This window comes from Salvelinus alpinus, chromosome 10 (genome assembly GCF_045679555.1).
Source record: "Salvelinus alpinus chromosome 10, SLU_Salpinus.1, whole genome shotgun sequence".
NCBI classification, from domain to species: Eukaryota; Metazoa; Chordata; class Actinopteri; order Salmoniformes; family Salmonidae; genus Salvelinus; species Salvelinus alpinus.
In genome coordinates this window covers 81333276-81358935 of record NC_092095.1, presented here as the reverse complement: position 1 = coordinate 81358935, position 25660 = coordinate 81333276, and the positions used below count along the sequence as shown (strand labels likewise).

The window sequence follows — 25660 nt, the reverse complement described above, 5'->3', positions numbered from 1 at the left end:
GGGTACCAGAGGGAGGGAGAGGGTACCAGAGGGAGGGAGAGAGTACCAGAGGGAGGGAGAGAGTACCAGAGGGAGGGAGAGAGAGGGAGGGAGAGAGTACCAGAGGGAGGGAGAGAGTACCAGAGGGAGGGAGAGAGTACCGGAGGGAGGGAGAGGGTACCGGAGGGAGGGAGAGAGTACCGGAGGGAGGGAGGGAGTACCGGAGGGAGGGAGGGAGAGAGTACCAGAGGGAGGGAGAGAGTACCAGAGGGAGGGAGAGAGTACCAGAGGGAGGGAGAGAGTACCAGAGGGAGGGAGAGAGTACCAGAGGGAGGGAGAGAGTACCAGAGGGAGGGAGAGAGTACCAGAGGGAGGGAGAGAGTACCAGAGGGAGGGAGAGAGTACCAGAGGGAGGGAGAGAGTACCAGAGGGAGGGAGAGGGTACCAGAGGGAGGGAGAGAGTACCAGAGGGAGGGAGAGGGTACCAGAGGGAGGGAGAGAGTACCAGAGGGAGGGAGAGAGTACCAGAGGGAGGGAGAGGGTACCAGAGGGAGGGAGAGGGTACCAGAGGGAGGGAGAGGGTACCAGAGGGAGGGAGAGGGTACCAGAGGGAGGGAGAGGGTACCAGAGGGAGGGAGAGGGTACCAGAGGGAGGGAGAGGGTACCAGAGGGAGGGAGAGAGTACCAGAGGGAGGGAGAGAGTACCAGAGGGAGGGAGAGAGTACCAGAGGGAGGGAGAGAGTACCAGAGGGAGGGAGAGAGTACCAGAGGGAGGGAGAGAGTACCAGAGGGAGGGAGAGAGTACCAGAGGGAGGGAGAGGGTACCAGAGGGAGGGAGAGGGTACCAGAGGGAGGGAGAGGGTACCAGAGGGAGGGAGAGGGTACCAGAGGGAGGGAGAGAGTACCAGAGGGAGGGAGAGAGTACCAGAGGGAGGGAGAGAGTACCAGAGGGAGGGAGAGAGGTGGAGGGAGGGAGAGAGTACCAGAGGGAGGGAGAGAGTACCAGAGGGAGGGAGAGGGTACCAGAGGGAGGGAGAGAGTGCCAGAGGGAGAGAGAGAGTACCAGAGGGAGGGAGAGAGTACCAGAGGGAGGGAGAGAGTACCAGAGGGAGGGAGAGGGTACCAGAGGGAGGGAGAGGGTACCAGAGGGAGGGAGAGAGTACCAGAGGGAGGGAGAGAGTACCAGAGGGAGGGAGAGAGTACCAGAGGGAGGGAGAGAGGTGGAGGGAGGGAGAGAGGTGGAGGGAGGGAGAGAGGTGGAGGGAGGGAGAGAGTACCAGAGGGAGGGAGAGAGTACCAGAGGGAGGGAGAGGGTACCAGAGGGAGGGAGAGAGTGCCAGAGGGAGGGAGAGAGTGCCAGAGGGAGGGAGAGAGTGCCAGAGGGAGGGAGAGAGTGCCAGAGGGAGGGAGAGAGTGCCAGAGGGAGGGAGAGAGTGCCAGAGGGAGAGAGTGCCAGAGGGAGAGAGTGCCAGAGGGAGAGAGAGAGTACCAGAGGGAGAGAGAGAGTACCAGAGGGAGAGAGAGAGTACCAGAGGGAGGGAGAGAGTACCAGAGGGAGGGAGAGAGTACCAGAGGGAGGGAGAGAGTACCAGAGGGAGGGAGAGAGTACCAGAGGGAGGGCGAGAGTACCAGAGGGAGGGCGAGAGTACCAGAGGGAGGGCGAGAGTACCAGAGGGAGGGAGAGAGTACCAGAGGGAGGGAGAGAGTACCAGAGGGAGGGAGAGAGTACCAGAGGGAGGGAGAGAGTACCAGAGGGAGGGAGAGAGTACCAGAGGGAGGGAGAGGGTACCAGAGGGAGGGAGCGGGTACCAGAGGGAGGGAGAGGGTACCAGAGGGAGGGAGAGGGTACCAGAGGGAGGGAGAGAGTACCAGAGGGAGGGAGAGAGTACCAGAGGGAGGGAGAGAGTACCAGAGGGAGGGAGAGAGTACCAGAGGGAGGGAGAGAGTACCAGAGGGAGGGAGAGAGTACCAGAGGGAGGGAGAGGGTACCAGAGGGAGGGAGAGAGTACCAGAGGGAGGGAGAGAGTACCAGAGGGAGGGAGAGAGTACCAGAGGGAGGGAGAGAGTACCAGAGGGAGGGAGAGAGTACCAGAGGGAGGGAGAGAGTACCAGAGGGAGGGAGAGAGTACCAGAGGGAGGGAGAGAGTACCAGAGGGAGGGAGAGAGTACCAGAGGGAGGGAGAGAGTACCAGAGGGAGGGAGAGAGTACCAGAGGGAGGGAGAGAGTACCAGAGGGAGGGAGAGAGTACCAGAGGGAGGGAGAGGGTACCAGAGGGAGGGAGAGAGTACCAGAGGGAGGGAGAGAGTACCAGAGGGAGGGAGAGAGTACCAGAGGGAGGGAGAGGGTACCAGAGGGAGGGAGAGGGTACCAGAGGGAGGGAGAGGGTACCAGAGGGAGGGAGAGAGTACCAGAGGGAGGGAGAGAGTACCAGAGGGAGGGAGAGAGTACCAGAGGGAGGGAGAGAGTACCAGAGGGAGGGAGAGAGTACCAGAGGGAGGGAGAGGGTACCAGAGGGAGGGAGAGGGTACCAGAGGGAGGGAGAGGGTACCAGAGGGAGGGAGAGGGTACCAGAGGGAGGAGGGTACCAGAGGGAGGGAGAGAGTACCAGAGGGAGGGAGAGAGTACCAGAGGGAGGGAGAGAGTACCAGAGGGAGGGAGAGAGTACCAGAGGGAGGGAGAGAGTACCAGAGGGAGGGAGAGAGTACCAGAGGGAGGGAGAGAGTACCAGAGGGAGGGAGAGAGTACCAGAGGGAGGGAGAGGGTACCAGAGGGAGGGAGAGAGTACCAGAGGGAGGGAGAGGGTACCAGAGGGAGGGAGAGAGTACCAGAGGGAGGGAGAGAGTACCAGAGGGAGGGAGAGGGTACCAGAGGGAGGGAGAGGGTACCAGAGGGAGGGAGAGGGTACCAGAGGGAGGGAGAGGGTACCAGAGGGAGGGAGAGGGTACCAGAGGGAGGGAGAGGGTACCAGAGGGAGGGAGAGAGTACCAGAGGGAGGGAGAGAGCCAGAGGGAGGGAGAGAGTACCAGAGGGAGGGAGAGAGTACCAGAGGGAGGGAGAGAGTACCAGAGGGAGGGAGAGAGTACCAGAGGGAGGGAGAGAGTACCAGAGGGAGGGAGAGAGTACCAGAGGGAGGGAGAGGGTACCAGAGGGAGGGAGAGAGTACCAGAGGGAGGGAGAGGGTACCAGAGGGAGGGAGAGAGTACCAGAGGGAGGGAGAGAGTACCAGAGGGAGGGAGAGAGTACCAGAGGGAGGGAGGGTACCAGAGGGAGGGAGAGAGTACCAGAGGGAGGGAGAGAGTACCAGAGGGAGGGAGAGAGTACCAGAGGGAGGGAGAGAGTACCAGAGGGAGGGAGAGAGTACCAGAGGGAGGGAGAGAGTACCAGAGGGAGGGAGAGGGTACCAGAGGGAGGGAGAGGGTACCAGAGGGAGGGAGAGAGTACCAGAGGGAGGGAGAGGGTACCAGAGGGAGGGAGAGAGTACCAGAGGGAGGGAGAGAGTACCAGAGGGAGGGAGAGAGTACCAGAGGGAGGGAGAGAGTACCAGAGGGAGGGAGGGACAGAGGGAGGAGAGTACCAGAGGGAGGGAGAGAGTACCAGAGGGAGGGAGAGAGTACCAGAGGGAGGGAGAGAGTACCAGAGGGAGGGAGAGAGTACCAGAGGGAGGGAGAGAGTACCAGAGGGAGGGAGAGAGTACCAGAGGGAGGGAGAGAGTACCAGAGGGAGGGAGAGAGTACCAGAGGGAGGGAGAGAGTACCAGAGGGAGGGAGAGAGTACCAGAGGGAGGGAGGGAGAGAGTACCAGAGGGAGGGAGGGAGAGAGTACCAGAGGGAGGGAGGGAGAGAGTACCAGAGGGAGGGAGGGAGAGAGTACCAGAGGGAGGGAGGGAGAGAGTACCAGAGGGAGGGAGGGAGAGAGTACCAGAGGGAGGGAGGGAGAGAGTACCAGAGGGAGGGAGGGAGAGAGTACCGGAGGGAGGGAGGGAGAGAGTACCGGAGGGAGGGAGAGAGTACCGGAGGGAGGGAGGGAGAGAGTACCGGAGGGAGGGAGGGAGAGAGTACCGGAGGGAGGGAGAGAGTACCGGAGGGAGGGAGAGAGTACCGGAGGGAGGGAGAGAGTACCGGAGGGAGGGAGAGAGGAGGGAGGGAGGGAGAGAGTACCAGAGGGAGGGAGAGAGTACCAGAGGGAGGGAGAGAGAGAGAGACAGAGGGAGGGAGAGAGTACCAGAGGGAGGGAGAGAGAGAGAGACAGAGGGAGGGAGAGGGAGAGAGACAGAGGGAGAGAGACAGAGGGAGAGAGACAGAGAGAGAGAGGTTTTATATCACACAGTTTTGTTTCACTTCTCTGGAAACTAGCCGCAATGGGAATGTCTTACTATGAAACCTTAGAGACTTTAGTCGTCTTGGTCTTTAGTCGTCTTGTTCTTTAGTCGTCTTGTTCTTTAGTCGTCTTGGTCTTTAGTCGTCTTGTTCTTTAGTCGTCTTGGTCTTTAGTCGTCTTGTTCTTTAGTCGTCTTGTTCTTTAGTCGTCTTGGTCTTTAGTCGTCTTGTTCTTTAGTCGTCTTGGTCTTTAGTCGTCTTGTTCTTTAGTCGTCTTGTTCTTTAGTCGTCTTGGTCTTTAGTCGTCTTGTTCTTTAGTCGTCTTGTTCTTTAGTCGTCTTGTTCTTTAGTCGTCTTGTTCTTTAGTCGTCTTGTTCTTTAGCCGTCTTGTTCTTTAGTCGTCTTGTTCTCTAGTCGTCTTGTTCTCTAGTCGTCTTGGTCTTTAGTCGTCTTGTTCTTTAGTCGTCTTGTTCTCTAGTCGTCTTGTTCTCTAGTCGTCTTGGTCTTTAGTCGTCTTGTTCTTTAGTCGTCTTGGTCTTTAGTCGTCTTGGTCTTTAGTCGTCTTGGTCTTTAGTCGTCTTGGTCTTTGGTCGTCTTGGTCTTTAGTCGTCTTGGTCTTTGGTCGTCTTGGTCTTTAGTCGTCTTGTTCTTTAGTCGTCTTGTTCTTTAGTCGTCTTGTTCTTTAGTCGTCTTGGTCTTTAGTCGTCTTGGTCTTTAGTCGTCTTGGTCTTTAGTCGTCTTGGTCTCTAGTCGTCTTGTTCTTTAGTCGTCTTGTTCTTTAGTCGTCTTGGTCTTTAGTCGTCTTGTTCTTTAGTCGTATTGTTCTTTAGTCGCCTTGTTCTTTAGTCGTCTTGTTCTTTAGTCTTCTTGTTCTTTAGTCGTCTTGGTCTTTGGTCGTCTTGGTCTTTGGTCGTCTTGTTCTTTAGTCGTCTTGGTCTTTAGTCGCCTTGGTCTTTAGTCGTCTTGTTCTTTAGTCGTCTTGGTCTTTGGTCGTCTTGTTCTTTAGTCGTCTTGGTCTTTAGTCGTCTTGTTCTTTAGTCGTCTTGGTCTTTAGTCGTCTTGTTCTTTAGTCGTCTTGGTCTTTAGTCGTCTTGTTCTTTAGTCGCCTTGGTCTTTAGTCGTCTTGTTCTTTAGTCGTCTTGTTCTTTAGTCGCCTTGTTCTTTAGTCGCCTTGTTCTTTAGTCGTCTTGTTCTTTAGTCGTCTTGTTCTTTAGTCGTCTTGGTCTTTGGTCGTCTTGGTCTTTGGTCGTCTTGTTCTTTAGTCGTCTTGGTCTTTAGTCGCCTTGGTCTTTAGTCGTCTTGTTCTTTAGTCGTCTTGGTCTTTGGTCGTCTTGTTCTCTAGTCGTCTTGGTCTTTAGTCGTCTTGTTCTTTAGTCGTCTTGGTCTTTGGTCGTCTTGTTCTCTAGTCGTCTTGGTCTTTAGTCGTCTTGTTCTTTAGTCGTCTTGGTCTTTAGTCGTCTTGGTCTTTAGTCGCCTTGGTCTTTAGTCGTCTTGTTCTTTAGTCGTCTTGTTCTTTAGTCGTCTTGTTCTTTAGTCGTCTTGTTCTTTAGTCGTCTTGTTCTTTAGTCGTCTTGTTCTTTGGTCGTCTTGTTCTCTAGTCGTCTTGTTCTTTAGTCGTCTTGTTCTCTAGTCGTCTTGTTCTTTGGTCGTCTTGGTCTTTAGTCGTCTTGTTCTTTAGTCGTCTTGTTCTTTAGTCGTCTTGTTCTCTAGTCGTCTTGTTCTTTGGTCGTCTTGGTCTTTAGTCGTCTTGGTCTTTAGTCGTCTTGTTCTGTAGTCGTCTTGGTCTTTAGTCGTCTTGTTCTCTAGTCGTATTGTTCTTTAGTCGTCTTGGTCTTTAGTCGTCTTGTTCTTTGGTCGTCTTGTTCTCTAGTCGTCTTGTTCTCTAGTCGTATTGTTCTTTAGTCGTCTTGGTCTTTAGTCGTCTTGTTCTTTGGTCGTCTTGTTCTCTAGTCGTCTTGTTCTCTGGTCGTCTTGGTCTTTAGTCGTCTTGGTCTTTAGTCGTCTTGTTCTGTAGTCGTCTTGGTCTTTAGTCGTCTTGTTCTCTAGTCGTCTTGTTCTTTAGTCGTCTTGTTCTTTAGTCGTCTTGTTCTTTAGTCGTCTTGTTCTTTAGTCGTCTTGTTCTTTAGTCGTCTTGTTCTTTAGTCGTCTTGTTCTTTAGTCGTCTTGGTCTTTAGTCGTCTTGGTCTTTAGTCGTCTTGTTCTTTAGTCGTATTTTTCTTTAGTCGTCTTGGTCTTTAGTCGTCTTGTTCTTTAGCCGTCTTGTTCTTTAGTCGTATTGTTCTTTAGTCGTCTTGTTCTTTAGCCGTCTTGTTCTTTAGTCGTCTTGTTCTTTGGTCGTCTTGGTCTTTGGTCGTCTTGGTCTTTAGTCGTCTTGTTCTTTAGTCGTCTTGGTCTTTGGTCGTCTTGGTCTTTGGTCGTCTTGGTCTTTGGTCGTCTTGTTCTTTAGTCGTCTTGGTCTTTAGTCGTCTTGGTCTTTGGTCGTCTTGGTCTTTGGTCGTCTTGTTCTTTAGTCGTCTTGTTCTTTAGTCGTCTTGTTCTTTAGTCGTATTGTTCTTTGGTCGTCTTGGTCTTTGGTCGTCTTGTTCTTTGGTCGTCTTGGTCTTTGGTCGTCTTGTTCTTTGGTCGTCTTGGTCTTTAGTCGTCTTGGTCTTTAGTCGTCTTGGTCTTTAGTCGTCTTGTTCTTTAGCCGTCTTGTTCTTTGGTCGTCTTGGTCTTTAGTCGTCTTGTTCTTTGGTCGTCTTGGTCTTTAGTCGTCTTGGTCTTTAGTCGTCTTGTTCTTTGGTCGTCTTGGTCTTTAGTCGTCTTGGTCTTAGTTCAAATTTGTGTTGCTGTTCCTGTCTATTAGTGTTCTGTATTTTGTCATGTTTTGTGTGGACCCCAGGAAGAATAGCTGCTGTTTCTTCAACAGCTAATGTGGATCCTAAAAGGGGGGAGAAAAAACTAATCTGACAACGTTTTGAGTTTAACCGTAGCCAAACCTTTTAGTCACCATAAAAGGAAAATGAACACATTACAAGGTCATTATTTACAAATGATTTACAAGTATGGCGAGCTGCTAACTTACTGTTGTGAATGTGAAGAACTGAAAAAGCTTTGGATCCTGCCTGAGGAATTTACTACTTGCTGCTGTCAGGTTACCGTGACAACGACCGCAACAACAGACAGGGTCAAAGTTGAATGTCTCTTGCTCCTTGCAATGGCTATGTAAAAGACGAATGCGGACGAGAGAGGTAAAAAATGGGGCTGTTTGAAAAGGGGATCATATAAACATTGCCCGTTTGTTTTAACAGGCTACGTACTGTGAATCCTATGTGAAAGGTGTGTTAACCTCGTTTAGATCGTCAGGTCTTTCATTTTTATATAACTTTGACTGTCGGTCCTCCTCGACGGTGGGACTGTAGGTCCTCCTACATCTCACTGTACAGTACAGAGAGAGAGAGGCTTGTTTGAAGAATCACACTGTACAGTACAGAGAGAGAGAGAGGCTTGTTTGTAGAATCACACTGTACAGTACAGAGAGAGAGAGGCTTGTTTGTAGAATCACACTGTACAGTACAGAGAGAGAGAGGCTTGTTTGTAGAATCACACTGTACAGTACAGAGAGAGAGAGGCTTGTTTGAAGAATCACACTGTACAGTACAGAGAGAGAGAGGCTTGTTTGTAGAATCACACTGTACAGTAGAGAGAGAGGCTTGTTTGTAGAATCACACTGTACAGTACAGAGAGAGAGAGGCTTGTTTGTAGAATCACACTGTACAGTACAGAGAGAGAGAGGCTTGTTTGTAGAATCATACTGTACAGAGAGAGAGAGGCTTGTTTGTAGAATCACACTGTACAGTACATAGAGAGAGGCTTGTTTGTAGAATCACACTGTACAGTACAGAGAGAGAGAGGCTTGTTTGTAGAATCACACTGTACAGTACAGAGAGAGGCTTGTTTGTAGAATCACACTGTACAGTACAGAGAGAGAGGCTTGTTTGAAGAATCACACTGTACAGTACAGAGAGAGAGTCTTGTTTGTAGAATCACACTGTACAGTACAGAGAGAGAGGCTTGTTTGTAGAATCACACTGTACAGTACAGAGAGAGAGGCTTGTTTGAAGAATCACACTGTACAGTACAGAGAGAGAGGCTTGTTTGTAGAATCACACTGTACAGTACATAGAGAGAGAGGCTTGTTTGTGGAATCACACTGTACAGTACAGAGAGAGAGGCTTGTTTGTAGAATCACACTGTACAGTACAGAGAGAGAGAGGCTTGTTTGTAGAATCACACTGTACAGTACAGAGAGAGATAGGCTTGTTTGTAGAATCACACTGTACAGTACAGAGAGGCTTGTTTGAAGAATCACACTGTACAGTACAGAGAGAGAGAGGCTTGTTTGAAGAATCACACTGTACAGTACAGAGAGAGAGAGGCTTGTTTATAGAATCACACTGTACAGTACAGAGAGAGAGGCTTGTTTGAAGAATCACACTGTACAGTACAGAGAGAGAGGCTTGTTTGTAGAATCACACTGTACAGTACAGAGAGAGAGAGGCTTGTTTGAAGAATCACACTGTACAGTACAGAGAGAGAGGCTTGTTTGTAGAATCACACTGTACAGTACAGAGAGAGAGAGGCTTGTTTATAGAATCACACTGTACACTACAGAGAGAGAGGCTTGTTTGTAGAATCACACTGTACAGTACAGAGAGAGAGATGCTTGTTTATAGAATCACACTGTACAGTACAGAGAGAGAGAGGCTTGTTTGAAGAATCACACTGTACAGTACAGAGAGAGAGGCTTGTTTGTAGAATCACACTGTACAGTACAGAGAGAGAGGCTTGTTTGAAGAATCACACTGTACAGTACAGAGAGAGAGGCTTGTTTGTAGAATCACACTGTACAGTACAGAGAGAGAGAGGCTTGTTTGAAGAATCACACTGTACAGTACAGAGAGAGAGAGGCTTGTTTGAAGAATCACACTGTACAGTACAGAGAGAGAGGCTTGTTTGAAGAATCACACTGTACAGTACAGAGAGAGAGGCTTGTTTGAAGAATCACACTGTACAGTACAGAGAGAGAGAGGCTTGTTTGAAGAATCACACCTGTACAGTACAGAGAGAGAAGCTTGTTTGAAGAATCACACTGTACAGTACAGAGAGAGAGAGGCTTGTTTGTAGAATCACACTGTACAGTACAGAGAGGCTTGTTTGTAGAATCACACTGTACAGTACAGAGAGAGAGGCTTGTTTGTAGAATCACACTGTACAGTACAGAGAGAGAGGCTTGTTTGAAGAATCACACTGTACAGTACAGAGAGAGAGGCTTGTTTGTAGAATCACACTGTACAGTACAGAGAGAGAGAGGCTTGTTTGTAGAATCACACTGTACAGTACAGAGAGAGAGGCTTGTTTGTAGAATCACACTGTACAGTACAGAGAGAGAGAGGCTTGTTTGAAGAATCACACTGTACAGTACAGAGAGAGAGAGGCTTGTTTGTAGAATCACACTGTACAGTACAGAGAGAGGCTTGTTTGTAGAATCACACTGTACAGTACAGAGAGAGAGAGAGGCTTGTTTGAAGAATCACACTGTACAGTACAGAGAGAGAGAGAGGCTTGTTTGAAGAATCACACTGTACAGTACAGAGAGAGAGGCTTGTTTGAAGAATCACACTGTACAGTACAGAGAGAGGCTTGTTTGTAGAATCACACTGTACAGTACAGAGAGAGAGGCTTGTTTATAGAATCACACTGTACAGTACAGAGAGAGAGAGGCTTGTTTGAAGAATCACACTGTACAGTACAGAGAGAGAGGCTTGTTTGAAGAATCACACTGTACAGTACAGAGAGAGAGGCTTGTTTATAGAATCACACTGTACAGTACAGAGAGAGAGAGGCTTGTTTATAGAATCACACTGTACAGTACAGAGAGAGAGAGGCTTGTTTGTAGAATCACACTGTACAGTACAGAGAGAGAGTTGACCCCCTCCCTGTACATCCTGCTATACACTGAGTATGACAACACCTCTCTAATGTTGAGTTGACCCCCTCCCTGTACATCCTGCTATACATCATTAGTCACCAGTAGGCTATAGACTGACTGAGCAGTTCTTCACCTCCTCCCTGTACATCCTGCTATACATCATTAGTCACCACTAGGCTATAGACTGTCTGAGCAGTTCTTCACCTCCTCCCTGTACATCCTGCTATACATCATTAGTCACCACTAGGCTATAGACTGACTGAGCAGTTCTTCACACAAACCGGTTGTTCCTGGCACCTACTACCAAACCCTGTTCAACGACGCTTCAATCTGTCGTCTTTCCCGTCCACCCTCTGAACGGCAGACAATCCATGTTACACGTGAAGGATTTAACATCCTCAGTGAACACGTCTCCTCTTCGTCTACACCGATTGAAGTGGATTTAACAAGTGACGTCAGTAAAGGGATCATAGCTTTCACCTGGTATGTCGTGGAAAGAGCAGGTGTTCTTAATGTTTTGTCCGCTCAGTGTATGTCGTGGAAAGAGCAGGTGTACTTAATGTTTTGTCCGCTCAGTGTATGTCATGGAAAGAGCAGGTGTACTTAATGTTTTGTCCGCTCAGTGTATGTCATGGAAAGAGCAGGTGTACTTAATGTTTTGTCCGCTCAGTGTTTGTCGTGGAAAGAGCAGGTGTTCTTAATGTTTTGTCCGCTCAGTGTATGGAAAGAGCAGGTGTTCTTAATGTTTTGTCCGCTCAGTGTATGTCGTGGAAAGAGCAGGTGTTCTTAATGTTTTGTCCGCTCAGTGTATGGAAAGAGCAGGTGTTCTTAATGTTTTGTCTCCTCAGTGGATAGCCCGTTTTTGAAGTGAATTTAAATTGTAATTGCTCTCCCTGAATTGAATAAATAAAAACGTCCACAATTACACAGATTGTTTTCAGTCTCCGTCAAGTTGCCTCCCCCCCCCATAAGACAGGCTGACAAGACGCCCCCCGTCTCATATCCTTCCACATTAGAGCCGGACCTCAGATCAGGTGTTCTTAATGTTTTGTCCACTCTGAGCCGGACCTCAGAGCAGGTGTTCTTAATGTTTTGTCCACTCTGAGCCGGACCTCAGAGCTGATAACAGAATTCGATTCAAGAAATGTTCTTCTTCGCTATTTACAACCGCAGCATTCTACTACTGGCCCGCTGGCATGGAGTATGTACCCCTCAGGCCTGGCAGACAGCTGCTTCTCATATTAGGCCTGCCGTATTAGAGAGGAGCAGGCCTGGCTGTTTGAAATGCCAGAGAGGCAGCCAGGGCATGTGTCCACAGGGTGAGAAATAGAGGGCTGATACCGACCCAGAGCCACAACGGTCCTGACGGCTACGTAGCCAACTAACTAAAACACTGCTCCTGTAACTAACTAGTTACTAGCTAAAACACTGCTCTGTAACTAACTAGTTACTAGCTAAAACACTGCTCCTGTAACTAACTAGTTACTAGCTAAAACACTGCTCTGTAACTAACTAGTTACTAACTAAAACACTGCTCTGTAACTAACCAGTTACTAACTAAAACACTGCTCTGTAACTAACTAGTTACTAGCTAAAACACTGCTCTGTAACTAACTAGCCACTAGCTAAAACACTGCTCTGTAACTAACTAGTTACTAGCTAAAACACTGCTCTGTAACTAACTAGCCACTAGCTAAAACACTGCTCTGTAACTAACTAGTTACTAACTAAAACACTGCTCCTGTAACTAACTAGTTACTAGCTAAAACACTGCTCTGTAACTAACTAGTTACTAGCTAAAACACTGCTCTGTAACTAACTAGCCACTAGCTAAAACACTGCTCTGTTACTAACTAAAACACTGCTCCTGTAACTAACTAGTTACTAGCTAAAACACTGCTCTGTAACTAACTAGTTACTAGCTAAAACACTGCTCTGTAACTAACTAGTTACTAGCTAAAACACTGCTCTGTAACTAACTAGTTACTAACTAAAACACTGCTCTGTAACTAACTAGTTACTAGCCACCACACTGCTCTGTAACTAACTAGTTACTAGCTAAAACACTGCTCTGTAACTAACTAGTTACTAGCTAAAACACTGCTCTGTAACTAACTAGTTACTAGCTAAAACACTGCTCTGTAACTAACTAGTTACTAGCCACCACACTGCTCTGTAACTAACTAGTTACTAGCTAAAACACTGCTCTGTAACTAACTAGTTACTAGTCACCACACTGCTCTGAAACCAACTAGTTACTAGCCACCACACTGCTCTGTAACTAACTAGTTACTAGCCACCACACTGCTCTGTAACTAACTAGTTACTAGCTAAAACACTGCTCTGTAACTAACTAGTTACTAGTCACCACACTGCTCTGTAACTAACTAGTTACTAGCTAAAACACTGCTCTGTAACTAACTAGTTACTAACTAAAACACTGCTCTGTAACTAACTAGTTACTAACTAAAACACTGCTCTGTAACTAACTAGTTACTAACTAAAACACTGCTCTGTAACTAACTAGCCACTAGCTAAAACACTGCTCTGTAACTAACTAACCACTAGCTAAAGCACTGCTCTGTAACTAACCAGCCACTAGCTAAAGCACTGCTCTGTAACTAACTAGCCACTAGCTAAAACACTGCTCTGTAACTAACTAGCCACTAGCTAAAACACTGCTCTGTAACTAACTAGTTACTAGTCACCACACTGCTCTGTAACTAACTAGTCACTAGCTAAAACACTGCTCTGTAACTAACTAGTTACTAACTAAAACACTGCTCTGTAACTAACTAGTTACTAACTAAAACACTGCTCTGTAACTAACTAGTTACTAACTAAAACACTGCTCTGTAACTAACTAGCCACTAGCTAAAACACTGCTCTGTAACTAACTAGTTACTAACTAAAACACTGCTCTGTAACTAACTAGCCACTAGCTAAAACACTGCTCTGTAACTAACTAGTTACTAGTCACCACACTGCTCTGTAACTAACTAGTCACTAGCTAAAACACTGCTCTGTAACTAACTAGTTACTAACTAAAACACTGCTCTGTAACTAACTAGTTACTAACTAAAACACTGCTCTGTAACTAACTAGCCACTAGCTAAAGCACTGCTCTGTAACTAACTAGCCACTAGCTAAAGCACTGCTCTGTAACTAACTAGCCACTAGCTAAAACACTGCTCTGTAACTAACTAGCCACTAGCTAAAACACTGCTCTGTAACTAACTAGCCACTAGCTAAAACACTGCTCTGTAACTAACTAGTTACTAGCCACCACACTGCTCTGTAACTAACTAGTTACTAACTAAAACACTGCTCTGTAACTAACTAGCCACTAGCTAAAACACTGCTCTGTAACTAACTAGCCAACTAACTTGTAGACTCTCCTATTGTCTATTGTAATATGGTCTGCTGTAGAGGTCGACCGATTATGATTTTTCAACACCGATACCGATTATTGGAGGACCAAAAAAAACGCTACCGATTAATCGGTAATTTTAACTTAATATAATACATCAATAAAATCAATTTAGTCTCAAATAAATAATGAAACATGTTCAATTTGGTTTAAATAATGCAAAAACAAAGTGTTGGAGAAGAAAGTAAAAGTGCAATATGTGCCATGTAAGAAAGCTAACGTTTAAGTTCCTTGCTCAGAACATGAGAACATATGAAAGCTGGTGGTTCCTTTTAACATGAGTCTTCAATATTCCCAGGTAAAAAGTTTTAGGTTGTAGTTATTATAGGAATTATAGGACTATTTCTCTCTATACCATTTGTATTTCAAATAGCTTTGACTATTGGATGTTCTTATAGGCACTTTAGTATTGCCAGTGTAACAGTATAGCTTCCGTCCCTCTCCTCGCCGCTACCTGGGCTCGAACCAGGAACACATCGACAACAGTCACTCTCGAAGCAGCGTTACCCATGCAGAGCAAGGGGAACAACTACTCCAAGTCTCAGAGCGAGTGACGTTTGAAACGCTATTAGTGCGCACCCCGCTAACTAGCTAGCCATTTCACATCGGTTACACCAGCCTAATCTCGGGAGTTGATAGGCTTGAAGTCATAAACAGCGCAATGCTGTTTATCAAATATCAAATCATAGACTTAGTTATAACATAATAACACACAGAAATACAAGCCTTTGGTCATTAAAATGGTCGAATCCGAAAACTATCATTTCGAAAACAACACGTTTATTCTTTCAGTGAAATATGGAACCGTTCTGTATTTTATCTAACGGGTGGCATCCCTAAGTCTAAATATTGCTGTTACATTGTACAACCTTCAATGTTATGTCATAATTATGTAAAATTCTGGCAAATTAATTACGACCTTTGTTAGGAATAAATGGACTTCACACAGTTCGCAACGAGCCAGGCGGCCCAAACTGCTGCATTTACCCTGACACTGCTGCACAGAACGCAAGAGAAGTGACACAATTTCCCTAGTTAAAAGAAAGTCATGTTAGCAGGCAATATTAACTAAATATGCAGGTTTAAACATATATACTTGTGTATTGATTTTAAAGAAAGGCATTGATGTTTATGGTTAGGTACATTGGTGCAACGACAGTGCTGTGAGTAGGCTGTGATTCAATGAGAAATTGACAGGCACCGCATCGATTATATGCAACGCAGGACACGCTAGATAAACTAGTAATATCATCAACCACGTGTAGTTAACTAGTGATTATGTTAAGATTGATTGTTTTTTATAAGATAAGTTTAATGCTAGCTAGCAACTTACCTTGGCTTCTTGCTGCCCTTGCGTAACAGGTAGTCTCAGCCTGCCATGCAGGCTCCTCGTGGAGTGTAAGGCAGGTGGTTAGAGCGTTGGACTAGTAACCGGAAGGTTGCAAAAACAAATCCCCGAGCTGACGAGGTAAAAATCTGTCGTTCTGCCCCTGAACGAGGCAGTTAACCCACCGTTCCCCGGTAGGCCGTCATTGAAAATAAGAATGTGTTCTTAACTGACTTGCCTAGTTAAATAAAGGTGTAAAAAAAAAAAATAATAATCTGCAAATCGGTGTCCAAAAATACCGATTACCGATTCTTATGAAAATTTGAAATCGGCCATTCCGATTATCGGTCGACCTCTAGCCTGCTGTCATGTAGACTCTCCTATTGTCTATTGTAATCTGGTCTCCTATTGTCTATTGTAATCTGGTCTCCTAGTGTCTATTGTAATCTGGTCTCCTAGTGTCTATTGTAATCTGGTCTCCTAGTGTCTATTGTAATCTGGTCTCCTATTGTAATCTGGTCTCCTATTGTCTATTGTAATCTGGTCTCCTATTGTCTATTGTAATCTGGTCTGCTGTCATGTAGACTCTCCTAGTGTCTATTGTAATCTGGTCTCCTATTGTCTATTGTAATCTGGTCTCCTATTGTCTATTGTAATCTGGTATCCTATTGTCTATTGTAATCTGGTCTCCTATTGTAATCTGGTCTCTTATTGTCTATTGTAATCTGGTCTGCTAGTGTCTATTGTAATCTGGTCTGATGTCATGTACACTCTCTTATTGTCTATTGTAATCTGGTCTCCTATTGTCTATTGTAATCTGGTCTCCTATTGTCTATTGTAATCTGGTCTCCTATTGTCTATTGTAATCTGGTCTCCTATTGTCTATTGTAATCTGGTCTCCTATTGTCTATTGTAATCTGGTCTGCTGTCATGTAGACTCTCCTAGTGTCTATTGTAATCTGTCGTCGTGTATCCTGACCCCTTACCCCTCTGTCCTCTCTCCAGGAGTTATCTGTAACACATTACGTCGTGTAGCCTGACCCCTGACCCCCTCTGTCCTCTCTCCAGGAGTTATCTGTAACACATTACGTCGTGTAGCCTGACCCCTGACCCCCTCTGTCCTCTCTCCAGGAGTTATCTGTGATGAAGCAGGTTCTGCTCAGTATGAGGTCCGGAAAGTCCCTCCTGGATCCTGACGGGGCTGGGACGGTGCTGGCCTTCAGCAGACCCAAACACCTCAGCAGAACCACAGAGGAGGATGAGCAGAACCCACACAGGCACAGACCCAAACACCTCAGCAGAACCACAGAGGAGGATGAGCAGAACCCGCACAGACACAGACCCAAACCCACCGTGTTCGTGAGTGTTAACCCTTCACACGCACACAGGTTAATACTGCAACACATATAGTGCACTACTTTAGACCAGGGCCCTATAGAACCCTATATAGTGCACTACTTTAGTCCAGGGCCCTATAGAACCCTATTCCCTATATAGTGCACTACTTTAGACCAGGGCCCTATAGAACCCTATTCCCTATATAGTGCACTACTTTAGACCAGGACCCTATAGAACCCTATTCCCTATATAGTGCACTACTTTAGACCAGGACCCTATAGAACCCTATTCCCTATATAGTGCACTACTTTAGACCAGGGCCCTATAGAACCCTATTCCCTATATAGTGCACTACTTTAGACCAGGGCCCTATAGAACCCTATTCCCTATATAGTGCACTACTTTAGACCAGGACCCTATAGAACCCTATTCCCTATATATAGTGCACTACTTTAGACCAGGGCCCTATAGAACCCTATTCCCTATATAGTGCACTACTTTAGACCAGGGGCCCAATAGAACCCTATTCCCTATATAGGGGGGCATTTGGGCAACATTTCGGGTGCTATTTGTGATTGTTGCCATCCATATCCTCACCAACACATCCAGTAGACCCGTCCTCCAGTAGACCAGGCCTCCAGTAGACCAGTCCTCCAGTAGACCAGGCCTCCAGTAGACCAGTCCTCCAGTAGACCAGGCCTCCAGTAGACCAGTCCTCCGGTAGACCAGTCCTCCGGTAGACCAATTCTCCAGTAGACCCGTCCTCCAGTAGACCAGTCCTCCGGTAGACCAGTTCTCCGGTAGACCAGTCCTCCGGTAGACAAGTCCTCCGGTAGACCAGTCCTCCGGTAGACCAATTCTCCAGTAGACCCGTCCTCCAGTAGACCCGTCCTCCGGTAGACCCGTCCTCCGGTAGACCCGTCCTCCGGTAGACCCAGTCCTCCAGTAGACCCGTCCTCTAGTAGACCAGTCCTCCAGTAGACCAGTCCTCCAGTAGACCAGTCCTCCAGTAGACCCGTCCTCCAGTAGACCAGTCCTCCAGTAGACCAGTCCTCCAGTAGACCAGTCCTCCAGTAGATCAGTCCTCCAGTAGACCCGTCCTCCAGTAGACCCGTCCTCCGGTAGACCAGTCCTCCAGTAGACCAGTCCTCCAGTAGACCAGTCCTCCAGTAGACCAGTCCTCCAGTAGACCCGTCCTCCAGTAGACCAGTCCTCCAGTAGACCCGTCCTCCAGTAGACCCGTCCTCCGGTAGACCCGTCCTCCAGTAGACCAGTCCTCCGGTAGACCAGTCCTCCAGTAGACCAGTCCTCCAGTAGACCAGTCCTCCAGTAGACCCGTCCTCCAGTAGACCCATCCCTCCCCAACCTCTGTCAGCTTTTTGATGCTCGTCATCCAGTTGGTGCTGGTATTGCTGTTCTCAGCTCTGCCGTGTTACTACAATTACGTGGAGAATTCCTCCAATGTATTATGGTAGAAACTAGTAACCTCCGTATCCAATAGTTATGTTTGAGTAATACAGAGGTCACTGCACCACGAGCCGTATTACAAATACAGTAACATTTCCCCTGGACTAACTCATGTTCTCTCTCTCTCTTCCAGACCAATAAGGAAGCTCCTGACTGGTACAGGAAAGTCCAGTTCCAGCCTGAATGACCAATGGCCTTACAGGTGGTGCAGATGGGATTTGTGTAGACACTCCAAACTGGGTTGTATTTACTGTATTGGTAATAGGATATCTGTATAGGTAATAGGATATCTGTATTGGTAATAGGATATCTGTATAGGTAATAGGATATCTGTATAGGTAATAGGATATCTGTATAGGTAATAGGATATCTGTATAGGTAATAGGATATCTGTATTGGTAATAGGATATCTGTATTGGTAATAGGATATCTGTATAGGTAATAGGATATCTGTATAGGTAATAGGATATCTGTATTGGTAATAGGATATCTGTATTGGTAATAGGATATCTGTATTGGTAATAGGATATCTGTATTGGTAATAGGATATCTGTATTGGTAATAGGATATCTGTGTATCTAATCGATTGACTCGCTAAAACTTTTTAATAAAAAAATCTGTCAAAACTACACTCTACTCGTCTTCACAATTTCTGTTTTGCTTGGCATTGACCCTAGCCCTGACCCTAGCCCTGACCCTAGTCCTGACCCTAGCCCTCACCCTAGCCCTGACCCTAGCGGTGACCCTAGCCCTGACCCTAGCCGTGACCCTAGCCGTGACCCTAGCGCTGACCCTAGCCCTGACCCTAGCCCTGACCCTAGCCCTGACCCTAGCCTGACCCTGAGGATCACAGCATATACTGTACATGGAATGTAGCCCAGTTGTTGAGTAGAACTAACTAACTGATTATTCGGAAAACACACCCACAACCTGTATCCTTTGTGCAACAGAAACGTCTAATTAGCTCAGGCAGAACCTCCTCCTGAATCAACACTGTAGTCTGACTGTTAGTCATCTAGTAGAGGGGACAGCAGCTCAGGCAGAACCTCCTCCTCCTGAATCAACACTGTAGTTTGACTGTTAGTCATCTAGTAAAGGGGACAGCAGCTCAGGCAGAACCTCCTCCTCCTGAATCAACACTGTAGTTTGACTGTTAGTCATCTAGTAGAGGGGACAGCAGCTCAGGCAGAACCTCCTCCTCCTGAATCAACACTGTAGTTTGACTGTTAGTCATCTAGTAGAGGGGACAGCAGCTCAGGCAGTACCTCCTCCTCCTGAATCAACACTGTAGTTTGACTGTTAGTCATCTAGTAGAGGGGACAGCAGCTCAGGCAGTAGCTCCTCCTCCTCCGCCATTTGATTTGTTAGACGAAAGGCAAGAAGGCATTGGCGTTAAAAATAGAAATGGTACGCATACCTTGATGTTTTCAGACTCGTGTTCTTATCGGTGTCGTATTATTGAGCCCGTCTGTCCGCCTGAATTGCTTAAATTATTCCGTCCGTCCCTCCTCTCAATGTTCCTTTCTTTCTATGTTTCTGAGCTTAGCATCAGTTCCAGAACATTCTGTGTGTATTGGAGGTGAATGATCGTTAACTTATTCTGTGTATTGGAGGTGAAGGATCATTTAAAATAAATATGGTCTGTGCCAGTTGGGTAGCAACTTTGGTTTTATGGCGACCTCCCTGGTCCACTCCCCTCCTAGACTTATGTGGTCCCTTAAATGTGTGCATGAAAACAGCCCTGTGCTGGGGACTGTTAGTGCTCATCTGTCCCTGGCAGCAGCGGTTCCATCACCCGGGTCGGCGGATCCATCACCCTGGTCGGAGGTTCCATCACCCTGGTCGGTGTTTCCATCACCCTGGTCGGTGTTTCCATCACCCTGGTCAGTGGTTTCATCACCCTGGTCGGTGTTTCCATCACCCTGGTCGGTGGTTTCATCACCCTGTCGGTGGTTTCATCACCCTGGTCGGTGGTTTCATCACCCTGGTCGGCGGGTCCATCACCCTGGTCGGTGTTTCCATCACCCTGGTCAGTGGTTTCATCACCCTGGTCGGTGTTTCCATCACCCTGGTCAGTGGTTTCATCACCCTGGCAGCAGCGGTTCCATCACCCGGGTCGGCGGGTCCATCACCCTGGTCGGCGGTTTCATCACCCTGGTCGGCGGTTCCATCACCCTGGTCGGTGTTTCCATCACCCTGGTCAGTGGTTTCATCACCCTGGTCGGTGTTTCCATCACCCTGGTCAGTGGTTTCATCACCCTGTCGGTGGTTTCATCACCCTGGTCGGCGGGTCCATCACCCTGGTCGGCGGTTTCATCACCCTGGTCGGTGTTTCCATCACCCTGGTCAGTGGTTTCATCACCCTGGTCGGTGTTTCCATCACCCTGGTCAGTGGTTTCATCACCCTGTCGGTGGTTTCATCACCCTGGTCGGCGGGTCCATCACCCTGGTCGGCGGTTTCATCACCCTGGTCGGCGGTTCCATCACCCTGGTCAGTGGTTCCATCACCCTGGTCGGCGGTTCCATCACCCTGGTCGGTGTTTCCATCACCCTGGTCGGTGTTTCCATCACCCTGGTCAGTGGTTTCATCACCCTGGTCGGTGTTTCCATCACCCTGGTCGGCGGTTCCATCACCCTGGTCAGTGGTTCCATCACCCTGGTCGGTGGTTCCATCACCCTGGTCGGCGGTTCCATCACCCTGGTCGGTGGTTCCATCACCCTGGTCGGTGTTTCCATCACCCTGGTCGGTGGTTCCATCACCCTGGTCGGCGGTTCCATCACCCTGGTCGGTGTTTCCATCACCCTGGTCGGTGGTTCCATCTCCCTGGTCAGTGGTTCCATCACCCTGGTCAGTGGTTTCATCACCCTGGTCAGTGTTTCCATCACCCTGGTCGGTGGTTCCATCACCCTGGTCAGTGTTTCCATCACCCTGGTCGGTGGTTCCATCACCCTGGTCGGTGGTTCCATCACCCTGGTCGGTGGTTTCATCACCCTGGTCGGAGGTTCCATCACCCTGGTCGGTGGTTTCATCACCCTGGTCGGTGGTTTCATCACCCTGGTCGGTGGTTTCATCACCCTGGTCGGTGGTTCCATCACCCTGGTCGGTGGTTTCATCACCCTGGTCGGTGGTTTCATCACCCTGGTCGGTGGTTCCATCACCCTGTCGGTGGTTTCATCACCCTGTCGGTGGTTTCATCACCCTGGTCGGCGTTTCCATCACCCTGGTCGGCGGTTCCATCACCCTGGTCGGCGGTTCCATCACCCTGGTCGGTGGTTCCATCACTCTGGTCGGTGGTTCCATCACCCTGGTCGGTGGTTTCATCACCCTGGTCGGTGGTTCCATCACCCTGGTCGGAGGTTCCATCACCCTGTCGGTGGTTCCATCACCCTGTCGGTGGTTCCATCATCCTGGTCGGTGGTTCCATCACCCTGGTCGGTGGTTCCATCACCCTGGTCGGTGTTTCCATCACCCTGGTCGGTGTTTCCATCACCCTGGTCGGTGGTTCCGTCACCCTGGTCGGCGGGTTTATCACCCTGGTCGGCGGTTCCATCACCCTGGTCGGTGGTTTCATCACCCTGGTCGGAGGTTCCATCACCCTGGTCGGAGGTTCCATCACCCTGGTCGGTGGTTTCATCACCCTGGTCGGTGGTTCCATCACCCTGGTCGGTGGTTCCATCACCCTGGTCGGTGGTTTCATCACCCTGGTCGGTGGTTCCATCACCCTGGTCGGTGGTTTCATCACCCTGGTCGGTGGTTCCATCACCCTGTCGGTGGTTTCATCACCCTGTCGGTGGTTTCATCACCCTGGTCGGCGTTTCCATCACCCTGGTCGGCGGTTCCATCACCCTGGTCGGTGGTTCCATCACTCTGGTCGGTGGTTCCATCACCCTGGTCGGTGGTTTCATCACCCTGTCGGTGGTTTCATCACCCTGGTCGGCGGGTCCATCACCCTGGTCGGCGGTTTCATCACCCTGGTCGGTGTTTCCATCACCCTGGTCAGTGGTTTCATCACCCTGGTCGGTGTTTCCGTCACCCTGGTCGGTGGTTTCATCACCCTGTCGGTGGTTTCTTCACCCTGGTCGGCGGGTCCATCACCCTGGTCGGCGGTTTCATCACCCTGGTCGGCGGTTCCATCACCCTGGTCGGTGGTTCCATCACCCTGGTCGGTGGTTCCATCACCCTGGTCGGTGTTTCCATCACCCTGGTCGGTGTTTCCATCACCCTGGTCGGTGTTTCCATCACCCTGGTCGGTGTTTCCATCACCCTGGTCGGTGGTTTCATCACCCTGGTCGGTGTTTCCATCACCCTGGTCGGTGTTTCCATCACCCTGGTCAGTGGTTTCATCACCCTGGTCGGTGTTTCCATCACCCTGGTCAGTGGTTTCATCACCCTGTCGGTGGTTTCATCACCCTGGTCGGCGGGTCCATTACCCTGGTCGGCGGTTTCATCACCCTGGTCGGCGGTTTCATCACCCTGGTCGGCGGTTCCATCACCCTGGTCGGCGGTTCCATCACCCTGGTCGGCGGTTCCATCACCCTGGTCGGCGGTTCCATCACCCTGGTCGGTGTTTCCATCACCCTGGTCGGTGGTTCCATCTCCCTGGTCGGTGGTTCCATCACCCTGGTCAGTGGTTTCATCACCCTGGTCAGTGTTTCCATCACCCTGGTCGGTGGTTCCATCACCCTGGTCAGTGTTTCCATCACCCTGGTCGGTGGTACCATCACCCTGGTCGGTGGTTCCATCACCCTGGTCGGTGGTTTCATCACCCTGGTCGGAAGTTCCATCACCCTGGTCGGTGGTTTCATCACCCTGGTCGGTGGTTTCATCACCCTGGTCGGAGGTTCCATCACCCTGGTCGGTGGTTCCATCACCCTGGTCGGTGGTTTCATCACCCTGGTCGGTGGTTCCATCACCCTGTCGGTGGTTCCATCACCCTGTCGGTGGTTTCATCACCCTGTCGGTGGTTTCATCACCCTGGTCGGTGTTTCCATCACCCTGGTCGGCGGTTCCATCACCCTGGTCGGTGGTTCCATCACCCTGGTCGGCGGTTCCATCACTCTGGTTGGTGGTTCCATCACCCTGGTCGGTGGTTTCATCACCCTGGTCGGTGGTTCCATCACCCTGGTCGGAGGTTCCATCACCCTGTCGGTGGTTCCATCACCCTGTCGGTGGTTCCATCACCCTGGTCGGTGGTTCCATCACCCTGGTCGGTGGTTCCATCACCCTGGTCGGTGTTTCCATCACCCTGGTCAGTGTTTCCATCACCCTGGTCGGTGGTTCCGTCACCCTGGTCGGCGGGTTTATCACCCTGGTCGGTGGTTCCATCACCCTGGTCGGTGGTTTCATCACCCTGGTCGGAGGTTCCATCACCCTGGTCGGTGGTTTCATCACCCTGGTCGGTGGTTTCATCACCCTGGTCGGTGGTTCCATCACCCTGGTCGGTGGTTTCATCACCCTGGTCGGTGGTTCCATCACCCTGGTCGGTGTTTCCATCACCCTGTCGGTGGTTTCATCACCCTGGTCAGCTTTTACATCACCCTGGTCGGTGGTTTCATCACCCTGGTCGGTGGTTTCATCACCCTGGTCAGTGGTTTCATCACCCTGGTCGGTGGTTCCATCACCCTGGTCGGTGGTTTCATCACCCTGGTCAGTGGTTCCATCACCCTGGTCGGTGGTTTCATCACCCTGGTCAGTGGTTCCATCACCCTGGTCGGTGGTTTCATCACCCTGGTCGGTGGTTCCATCACCCTGTCGGTGGTTTCATCACCCTGTCGGTGGTTTCATCACCCTGGTCGGTGTTTCCATCACCCTGGTCGGTGGTTCCGTCACCCTGGTCGGTGGTTCCGTCACCCTGGTCGGTGGTTCCGTCACCCTGGTCGGTGGTTCCGTCACCCTGGTCGGTGGTTCCGTCACCCTGGTCGGTGGTTCCGTCACCCTGGTCGGCGGGTTTATCACCCTGGTCTGTGGTTCCATCACCCGGGTCGGCGGGTTTATCACCCTGGTCGGCGGGTTTATCACCCTGGTCGGCGGGTTTATCACCCTGGTCGGCGGGTTTATCACCCTGGTCGGCGGTCACCCTGGTCTGCGGGTTTATCACCCTGGTCGGCGGGTTTATCACCCTGGTCGGCGGGTTTATCACCCTGGTCAACGGGTTTATCACCCTGGTCAACGGGTTTATCACCCTGGTCAACGGGTTTATCACCCTGGTCAGCGGGTTTATCACCCTGGTCAACGGGTTTATCACCCTGGTCGGCGGTTCCATCACCCTGGTCAACGGGTTTATCACCCTGGTCGGCGGGTTTATCACCCTGGTCGGCGGGTTCATCACCCTGGTCGGCGGGTTTATCACCCTGGTCAGCGGGTTTATCACCCTGGTCAGCGGGTTTATCACCCTGGTCAGCGGTTCCATCACCCTGGTCGGCGGGTTTATCACCCTGGTCAGCGGGTCCATCACCCTGGTCGGCGGGTCCATCACCCTGGTCGGCGGGTTTATCACCCTGTTCGGTGGTTCCATCACCCTGGTCAGCCACTCACTTTCTGAACTAGTTCTAGTTTTGTCAATGAAACTTGAAAATACCTTCAATAAAAAAAAATATGTTTGACGTAAACTTCTGGAAAGAATCATTCAGAATATGAATAATTAAAGGGAATGTTTACTCTGTTGAGCCCTGAAAAGAAACGTGTCGACTACAGTTTAATATTCCCGGTAGAGGCACATTCCGCAGAATGTACATACAGGTGATAAATAAAAAGGATTTTATTTGGTGTTGATATGTTCTAGAAGTACTGGGGAACCCCGGTGAAATGATGCAGGTCAAAGCTTGAGAACACGAAACGTGGCGAGTAAAAGGATAATAACGAGCGTTCCTTGGTATGTGTGTAACCTCGCTACATATTTAGTAAACCGGGCTTTAGGGAGAGAAGCCCTCTGTGAAAGGGTTCTCGGTGCTGGGGAGCTGTTTACTGTTGTTGTACAAAGGCTTTTGACGGTGTATGAGACGTTCTGTTCTGTCTTATTTGTTGGCCACGCCCTGCCTTCTTTTTTGAAACACTAAACCGACTGAACCTGCCCCACGCCCGCCTTGCTTCCTCTCATCGCATGAGTTGACATGGATAGAGAAGAGCAGAAGCTTTGAACTATCCCAACAGACTCCAGTCCTACCGAACGGAGACAAGTAAGAGTGGATAACCCAGTCAGACGAGATAGCTAACTAGACCAAACACAGACTTGAATACATCGCTACAGTCAGTCCTCTCATGCACCGTCCCGTTTCATCTGTCGTTATTGTTATATGATTATTATTGCGGCCGTTCGCACCTTGTTATTCCGGGAGGAGTAAATCTATATGGCCGCGACGCTGATCACGATGAGCGCTGGGACCGGGACCGGGCCAGGGCAGGACGAGATGTTCTACACCCTGCTCAAGCCCATGCTGTCGGAAGGCTTCCCGACCGAGGAGTCGGCTCTGTACGGCTTCGATGCTAAGAACGTACTGACGGAAAGGAGTGGACACAGTGACTACACGCACCAGGTAATGTACTTTCATTCAGTGGTTGCGATTTCTCCCCGGTGTAGGCTATTCTTTAGCTCAGAATGGGCGAGGTTGGTAGCATGTTGCAAGCACTAAGGCTGTCTGTTTTTCTGTGATAGGGGAATTCTATAGTATTATAATAAATAAATAAATGTAGAAGAGATTGACGCTTTAATTGTGCGTAATAATAATGTCTCCTGATTTTTGTTTTGGTCGTAAGTATTTTATCATTCGACGTGTAGGCCTATGGGTCGGGACACAGCAGGAAGATTACATGATTGAGAACGAGAGATATTGT

At 49.3% G+C, this 25660-nt stretch overlaps 2 protein-coding genes across 3 annotated transcripts in view; both read left to right on the top strand.

The window, feature by feature from the left end:
- The window catches only part of pibf1 (progesterone immunomodulatory binding factor 1), a 147708-nt gene extending 129248 nt beyond the window's left edge, over positions 1 to 18460 (top strand). For both annotated transcript variants that reach the window (XM_071330976.1, XM_071330975.1), the window contains exons 16-17: positions 16156 to 16383; positions 17963 to 18460. In XM_071330976.1, coding sequence (XP_071187077.1) covers positions 16156 to 16383; positions 17963 to 18016 — 282 coding nt within the window. In that variant the 3' untranslated portion in view covers positions 18017 to 18460. The remainder of the gene's footprint in view (positions 1 to 16155; positions 16384 to 17962) is intronic.
- Positions 18461 to 24806: 6346 nt separating this feature from the next.
- Positions 24807 to 25660, top strand: part of LOC139532855 (Krueppel-like factor 5) — a 30194-nt gene continuing 29340 nt past the window's right edge. Inside the window, exon 1 of the mRNA XM_071330973.1 lies at positions 24807 to 25362. Within this exon, the coding sequence (XP_071187074.1) occupies positions 25177 to 25362 (186 nt within the window). The 5' untranslated portion in view covers positions 24807 to 25176. The remainder of the gene's footprint in view (positions 25363 to 25660) is intronic.